The sequence below is a fragment of the Aptenodytes forsteri genome, unplaced genomic scaffold, assembly GCF_000699145.1.
Source record: "Aptenodytes forsteri isolate BGI_AS27 unplaced genomic scaffold, ASM69914v1 Scaffold188, whole genome shotgun sequence".
Taxonomy (NCBI): domain Eukaryota; kingdom Metazoa; phylum Chordata; class Aves; order Sphenisciformes; family Spheniscidae; genus Aptenodytes; species Aptenodytes forsteri.
In genome coordinates this window covers 1304369-1313213 of record NW_008794371.1, presented here as the reverse complement: position 1 = coordinate 1313213, position 8845 = coordinate 1304369, and the positions used below count along the sequence as shown (strand labels likewise).

Below are 8845 nucleotides of genomic sequence, written 5' to 3'. Positions count from 1 at the left end.
GACAGGTAGCTTGTAAACTGGAAGGAGGTATTTCTGGTAGAGTTGGATGGTGCTGATGTATGGTTCAGTTAAGTATTTGATTTAGTAATAATTTTGGTTATCGATGATGTTGTCTCATTAATTATCTGTTGATCTGGACCTAGACATATTTGAAAGTGAAATGGATGCATTTACTTAGTTTAAATAAAAACAAACCCTGTAACTTTAATGAGAGATTTAACAAAGTGCATAGTTAATAATAGTTTTGTGCATAGTTAATAATAATTATTGCCCATGCTTTAAGTAGCAAGAAGAGGATATTCAGATGGGTGCATATTCCTCGTGAAATGAAGAGAACCAAAATGCAGAGAACCAAAATGCAGAGGACTGTATGTCAGAAAACTGGCCAGTGATTAGCTTATGTTTTCCTTTTAGGAAGACTCTCTGTTCCAGTCAGCACACTGCTGTTTCACTACTCCGTGTCTGTGGATGAACAGGCAGTGAAGCAAACCTAGAGAGGAACTTCACTTACCTTTTAATGAACGTCAAAAAACAGGTTAAACTTGTCAATGATCAATCTCTTCATTTTGCTGCCACTAATCTTGTTCTTGAAATCCTGGACTAATTATGGGCTGAGATCTTGTATGCTAAACCTCACTATTTAGGAGATTGTTTTGTGTGAATGTTGCAATGGCAAAGGAGGTTATTACTCATGAGCGTAACATAATTAACATATGCTCTCTCTCATGTTTTTTTCCTAAACCTTGGTGTCATGTTGAAGGAGGATTACGAACGAGGAAGAAGAATTCCTTTTTCTCAGACCTATACTTCTGTTGGGCAAGAGGGCCTTTTTGGTACGGTGCCAAATGGATGAACTTACCCAAAAGACATTCTGTCGTCCGTGATTCCGATACACTTAATGGAGCTGAATTTTGTTTATTCAGAGTACACTCCTTTTACATGAAATCTATGGGACATTCTTGAAAAATATAGACAATTAAAGATCACGGTTTTGGTCAGTCTGGAGTTTTTTGAATAGTCTTAAGAGAACTGGAAATATAGCAGTCAAAGCACTGGTGTCAGGTAACAGCATTATAAATAATACATTCACAGTAAATACAGGCTCACACTCAATTTTGACTATGCATCTTATAAATTAAGCTTCTGCAAGCTGTTTCTTGATGATAATTTGTTTACCTCCTTAAAGAAGTCCCTACCAAAATAATCTTTCATTTATGTTGTATATGTTCTCTATCTGTGAGGTATAGTTGACTTGTTTTGGTAAGGGATGGTGTCAGAATAAACGTTGTTTCAGGACAAATATTAAAATTGTTAATAGGGTGTGGATGTTGAGAAGCCCTTCCATCCTTATTTATCTGCCTATGCATTGCACTGTGGTGGAAAAAATGATTATGACGTGAAAGTCCATCTTTTGAACTGTAGAGAAGAGAAATTAAATACCTGTCTTGAGCTGAGACAAACCTTTTAACAAGCTGCAGCTTAAAAAGAAATTTTTGGAACTTCACGGTACCTACTTATCTAGGTTCATTAGGGTGTTAAACAGGATCTAGAATTCACCTCCAAATTTTGGTGCAAGAAGGCTATGTACACTTCCACAGAATGTGGAGGTTTTGATCTGATTAGCTCTCTAAAGAGTATCTGTTTTGACGAGGAGCATTCCAGTTCTGTCTGGGTTCATTTTGAACTTGGAGCGTTTCCTTTAAGAGCTAAGATCTACAGACAGCCTGATGATGTGCATAATGACTGTATTAGCAGAATTAGTAAGGCAGAATAATTAATCTTGGCTATTAAAATTTTATGTCATTTCTGCTTGTTTGGATTTTGATTGGAAGCAACCTTTATGAAACATTTATTCAGTCAATAAATAAATGTACCAGATGTGCTTGTGCAAATATTCCTTCTCTTTTTACGTTTTATAGCAATTTGAGAGAAGGAGCTTGCAGGGTTAGAGAGCTAGATAAAGCCTCCAGTAGTATAACATCTTTGCTAGGATGCTGTGATGCCACTGGAGACACCACAGCAATTTGTAAACAGAGGTACTTTTTACGTAAGAATGCAGTGTAAAGAGAACAGCAGGCTTCTAGTCTTTCCTACTCTGCTCTTTCAATTATTATTTTTATAATGCAGCTTATTGTTAGTCAGTCCCATCTGCTGGTTGAAGGTGGACTGTGAAAGCATTGTAGTTGGTGTAAATATGCATTTTTTTCTGTGCAGGAAAGGAAAATTATAATCAGCAGTAAATGCACATGATAATATGTGGAGTTAAATGCATGCGTATCAGATGTGTGCATTTGTGTACAGTACGATGTGATGCAGTGGGCAGGAAAACATCTGTATTCTCTGTCTGGTTAGAAAGCTCAATTTTCTCATTTCACAGGAAATGCTAGAACTGAAGAGAGAGCCTTTACGGTGCCTGTCATTGTCCATAGCAGAGTCTGATCCGCTTTTGCAGCTGAAGGTGATAGACTGGGAGCTTGGTTGGGAGCAGGAGTCCGGGTGTTGCACGGTGCACACGGCCAATGAGAGCGTGCATTTCAGGACGTGCGTCTGCAGATGGCCTATTGTGATGGACGGGGTGGAACTGCAGCCACCCAAATTCACCCAGCAAATGACATTTTGCTGCCAAAGCGTGGCGGAGCCAATCACGCACTGCAGCGCGCAGCCAATGGACGCCGGTCTCTTACCCAGTCACTGGCAGGGGCTCTGTGACTGTAGGACCTTGGTAGAGCTCTGCAAACTGCATTCCTGCAGAGACAGCCCTCTCCGAGTTTGTTTCTCAGCACAATAGTCATTCTTGCTGTGATTCATTTCCCCGTAATAACAATGCCATTGTAAATTGTCAGTGTAAAGCCGGGGAGTGACATGCCTTGCCTGCCATGTGATCTGCAGCTGGTGTGAAGAGTGCCTAAGTAATTTGGGTCTTGTTTCCCATTTAGCATTGCCACGGCTGCCTACCCAGCAGACCTGCTTACGAGAGCCAGAGGGATGGTGGTAGTTACAGGGCAGAACAAAGTGAGTGGAAACCCGGATGATGCCATGTCGAGCTCAGATGCAGAGGATGATTTCCAAGAGCCAGCCACTCCTACTGCAACCCAGGCAGGACAAGCACTACCTCTGCTGCCTCAGCAGGTAAGAGCTCTCTGGTACTGCTCATCTGATAAGGTCCAGTTATTGCAGCACGCACTACTCAGGTGCCAAAGAATTCATGATTTCTTTGTTGGAGTATTTATGGATATCCAGTTCAGTTTCCATTAGTAGCTAAATGGTTGAATAGAACCAAGTCTCTTGAATTTTACTTCAGTAGCTTGGCAGCATTACTCAGAATTTCCATCCATGTTTGAACTTGACAAATATAACTAAGTGTTTATTCTGGTACCCAGGCATCTTAAGGTGTGATATTAAGATTTTAGGCCTGCTGTAAACCTAATGTAAATATAGAAACACTGGGGTTTTTTCAGTGTATAGTATAGTAGTGTAAAGGAACCAGTAGAGTAGCAACTGAGTGCAAGTCCCAAGGTTGGCCTGAGATTTCTGATGTGTGTGCACGCGCGCGCGTGTGTGTGTGTAAGTAAGTAAGAGGAGGTGGGGGGTTTTTGTTTTTTCTTTCCCCGAAAGAGCCAAGAGGAGGCATTCGTGCTTTTAATGAATATCTGGTTTTAAAGCTGAATGATTACTGCTGTTTCAGATGTCCAACTAAAATGAAAACATTACTGATTACACCCAGAAGCCAGCCAAAGTATTCAAGGTATTAACCCTTGAACCTCACTGTTTTGTGGCAACAGGCCAGGAAAGAAGCATTTGTCGGACCAAATTATGTCACAGTGGCAAAGACTGTATGCTACGTCTTCTAGAAGTTGTAACCCTTTTGGCCTGAATCTGTCTGCAAAGGACTAGAGGCTCATTTCTGATGATGTGATTGCTTTTGCAGTTTCCAGAAGTTGTTCCACTCAATGTAGGAGGCATGTATTTTACAACACGACTGTCAACACTGAGACGTTATGAGGACACAATGTTGGCAGCTATGTTCAGTGGAAGACACTATATTCCAACAGATGCTGAAGGCAGATACTTTATTGACAGAGATGGAACCTACTTTGGGTATGTACAGTGTCCTCAGCAGTATACTTTAAAAGTCGTTACTGAAGCAAATTATTTTTAAAGAAAAATAAGTTTTAACATTTTTTTTTTCCTTCTAGTTAAATCATATTTGTGTAGTAGGTAAATGTGACTGGCTGGCATCCACACCTTCAAAACATCTCAAGAGAAGCATATATTGCAATTAAAAAACTATTTGTTTTATTCTTAAGGGCTTAAGTTTTACAATGGGAAAAGAAAAACAAGTAATGTTTTGAATTTGTACATATTCTCCTCTAAAGTATCTCCTTTCAAGGTATCAAGTTGTCTTGATATTTTAAAAAAGGATGTATTTGGCATTGCTTTTCATAGGAAGCTCTTTTGTACAACACTGTTTTTTAATTGATATTACAGTATTTATGCTAAAGAGGGAATGGAAGGAATACCTCTAGGTTTCTTAAACAGTTGAAAGTATGTTGTTTTCAGTGTTTAAACAGGATATAACGTAACTGGTAAAAAAGCACAAGCCTCAAAGAAATTTTCTGTTATTTTTGCTGGTAGTGCCATATTCCTTCACCTTCAAGATTCCTTCTTATGTGTTTACCTTTTGTTTTATTTTTAATTAAACTAACCATGATCTTACTAATGTTCTGTTTGAATTGGTGTGAAATTGCTAGAAAAGGTAAGCAGTGTTCACAGGTGAATGTTCATGGGTTAAGGTCTTTGCCCAAAGCGCGCTTTGCAATGTAACTTACATTTCTTGTTTCTCCTTTGTAGACATTTCCTTAATCTCTTCAACAGAGAAGGATTGAATTATTTTCAAAGCACATTTGGATTGTACCATAATCTGGGACAGAAATAGATTAAGCCACTATATTTATTGGAAAATAATTATTTACATTTGGAAATTTGGAAGTGCCTGCCGCTTTTTTGGAAAATCAGTTCATTTGTGATGTTATCAATCTGAATTGAAAATATAGCTGGAACAGAGAGCCAAGTTAGCACGTGCTGTGTTTGTTGACATTCTAATGAAGATTGCAGTAATGCTTGTTTTATTTGATATGGTCAGTAGTAGTTTCGTTGGTTAATGATTTCTTTTCCTGTTAAAAAATCTTGTCGCTTAACAATGTTTCAAAACTACAAGGAAATGTTCTCTATATTATTATTATTATTATTATTATTATTATTATTATTATTATTATTATTATTATTATTATTATTATTATTATTATTATTATTATTATTATTATTATTATTATTATTATTATTATTATTATTATTATAATACAAGTGTATATGGCCCTGACCCTGTGAAGAGCACACCTCCTTTGCAAATGCACCATCCATTCAGCTAGAATCCTGGTTCTGTGTGGGATAAAATGTCCATGCATATGATTCTCCAGGAAAATGGAAAAGCTTATTTTGTTACAGACCTAAATTTGAAATACAGTGACTACGATCTCTTTCCCATGAAATACTCTGTCCTCTTCTATTTTAAGTGGTTACTCCACCTTGAATTTTTTGTGTAAAATATGATGGTATTTTTTTTGAATGAGTTTTGACATTAACAGAAGCAAACTGTGAAATGATGACTTGGAAACTTGAATGTGGCAAATGCTTTTAAAAACATATGTTGGAAATACGACTCACACTTATTTCAGTTCCTGTTTAGCGTAGGGATTTCTGTCTCAGTAGAATAAACAATGAATATCCAGCGTTTCCTTTCCTTTCTCACCTGCAACAGTTTTGGCAGAAATGTGTTACTTAATGTTATTTTTGTCCTTTTTTTAGAGACATACTTAACTTTCTACGATCTGGTGACCTGCCACCAAGAGAACGAGTGAGGACAGTTTACAAGGAAGCTCAGTATTATTCCATAGGACCATTGCTAGACAATCTAGAGGATATCCAGCCTCTTAAAGGAGAAAAAGTTAGACAAGCTTTCCTGGGCCTAATGCCATATTACAAAGGTAAATAAACAAAGTAGTATTGACTGTTTCTTCTAGCGTGATTCAAGTAGTATACATGGTGCTTTCAGGTCTGCTTTCAGCTTTCAAACTAATTCCATTGTATTTGAGAAGTTTATTATGTACCTTTCATGCTCTTTAGATCTTTGAGGTCTCCACGTCAGATTTGTTCCTGCTGTATCCAAGGATGTGGATTTTTTTGCTGTCTTAAAAGGGAGCAAGATCTAGGCCATAGCATGCAAGGCTTATTAAACGAGGAGGTTTCTCTGCCTCTGCATTTGTTCTGTTTGGATCTGCAATTGTATCAACTTGGGCATATAGTAAGGACACCGAGTTCACAAGATAACTGAGATTGATTTAATTACTATATATCTAGCTACATGCAGCTTCCTGTTGCTGCTAATATTATGTTAAGAATAGCTTGTTAAACACTGCAGTAATATGTTTCACATGGAATAACTGCATTTGGTTTCTTTTACTAGGTGCTTCATTGTTATTTTCAAGTTGTTTTTTTTTTTTTAGATCATTTGGAACGGATAATCGAAATAGCAAAGCTTAGAGCTATGCAAAGAAAAGCAAGATTTGCAAAATTGAAGGTCTGTGTCTTCAAAGAAGAGATGCCCATCACTCCCTATGAATGCCCGCATTTCAATTCTTTACGTTTTGAAAGGAGTGAAAGTGAGACAAAGCTATTTGAACATCATTGCGAAGTAGATGTATCTTTTGGCCCCTGGGAGGCTGTAGCTGATGTATACGATCTTCTGCACTGTATCGTGACAGATCTGTCTGATAGAGGGATAACTGTGGATCACCAGTGTATTGGTGTGTGTGATAAACACCTGATAAATCACTATTACTGCAAGCGTCCTATCTATGAATTCAAGATTACTTGGTGGTGAGTTATTTTGTCCAGAACGATGCAGGGGATAAAAGGACTTCTAGACGACAATTGCTTTTAATATTTTTGCAACGTCTCTGGAAATGCATTGCTGCTAACATATATTGGAATCAGTCTGCTGAAATGTTGGCTGACGCTTAGCTGCTCGGCAAAAGGGAACCTGTTACAGAGGTTGAAAAAACCTCTGAAATCTTGAAAAACCAGCCTGAAACAAGACTGTTGGCTCAGGTACCTTAATGAGGCACAAAACAAAATCACCTCATGGAAATTATGGAGAGGAGCGTCTAACATCTTTTAAAAGGTGCCACCTACCACGTGGCTTTAGTATCGTAGTCTACAAAATGGATATTGCAGATCTCGCCTGCATTACTATAAAGCCGGGGTGCTAATAGTGCTGACATAACGTGGTTGAATTTTACCCGCTTAGAAATGTTTTAGGAGGCACAAAACAAAATCACCTCATGGAAATTATGGAGAGGAGCGTCTAACATCTTTTAAAAGGTGCCACCTACCACGTGGCTTTAGTATCGTAGTCTACAAAATGGATATTGCAGATCTCGCCTGCATTACTATAAAGCCGGGGTGCTAATAGTGCTGACATAACGTGGTTGAATTTTACCCGCTTAGAAATTTTTTAGTCACTACTTAAACCTACCACTTTATAAAATTGAGTAACACCCAGTACAGAGATTCTGGAAATGTAATTTTGATGTAATAGACCATTAAAAAAAAAAAAAAGAGTATTCCCTATATATTATTAATTGTTGTCACGATTAAGCTGTATTTCTTTTTTAATTAAGAATCTGCATTGTGAATTATAATATTATATTTCAATTATTTCTATTGTTATAAAAAGGAATAGCAAATTTGGAATATATTCCTTAATGCTTTTAGGAATAATAACAGTTCATGGAAGACTTGTGCCTGTTTTTAGCCTTAGAAATTCTAAATGTTTACAGTATCTACAAAAAAGAAGCTCTATAGAATCAGGTCATTTGCAAATGCTTTTGGTAAATGAGAAAACCCTACATGTATGTTCCTATTAGCAGAAGTAAGAGGAATATTTAATGTATATTATTTTATTACTGAGTCTTTTTCCATTCTGTGATATTAAACTTTGTTCTAGAGTTAGTCAAATGATGATACTAGACAAGTGCTTCCTTCACCTCACCGTCTTCAGACAATTAAGTCTCATTTTTAACATTCTTGTTGACCCTTCCTGGTGTAATACCAAGAAGAAAAAGAATCAACCCTCATATTCAAATATTTCTCCAATTATCAGCCAGTATATCTGAGTAGTAAATTTCTTTCCACAGTGAAAGAAACCACCATCACAGAATCATATTCTCTTCAGAAGGTAATTGTTACACTTCTGATATTAGTAACCACATCCTGAAGTTGAATTAATGTATATCCAAAACTGAAAGGTAGATGTAAACATCTGAAGATATTACTGTGTTGTGAGGTACAGAAAACGCAAGTATTTTTCAGAAAGACCCTGCTTGTAGTGGCCTCAAAATAATCTTAAGGAGAGAAGGAAAGTAAATGTTTGCATATTGCATTCCATTGGATTCGTTAATCCGAGAATATTGTTTAATTAAACTTTTGACGAAAACACTTAAGAAATGTGTTAATTACAATGATCAAAATTCTCAGTTACCTGAGCTAATTTATAGAATAATTCCAAGAACTTTATGATCAAATTGTCTTGCAAAAAAGAGGCAAATCGTTTGCACTGATTGACCTTCACACTTTTATGTATTGTATTTAGGAATTTTTAGTAAATTGTCTCTCTGAGGTGAGGACATAGAGCTGTAATGATCTCTTTTCAAATGTTTACTTACAGAGGATTATTGTCAAGTGCTGAGTTTCAAGTCCAGAGCTTAAATTTTGAAATGGGGGGAAG

The 8845-nt window shown here is 37.0% G+C and overlaps 1 protein-coding gene across 1 annotated transcript; it reads left to right on the top strand.

The window, feature by feature from the left end:
• The first annotated feature begins 485 nt into the window (after window positions 1-485).
• On the top strand, window positions 486-7155 carry KCTD7 (potassium channel tetramerization domain containing 7). Its single transcript, XM_009287261.1, has 5 exons — window positions 486-535; window positions 2937-3129; window positions 3929-4098; window positions 5866-6044; window positions 6564-7155. The coding sequence occupies exons 2-5, from the start codon at window positions 2986-2988 to the stop codon at window positions 6938-6940; spliced, it is 870 nt and encodes a 289-aa protein (XP_009285536.1). The 5' UTR covers window positions 486-535; window positions 2937-2985; the 3' UTR covers window positions 6941-7155.
• The last annotated feature ends 1690 nt before the right edge of the window (window positions 7156-8845 follow it).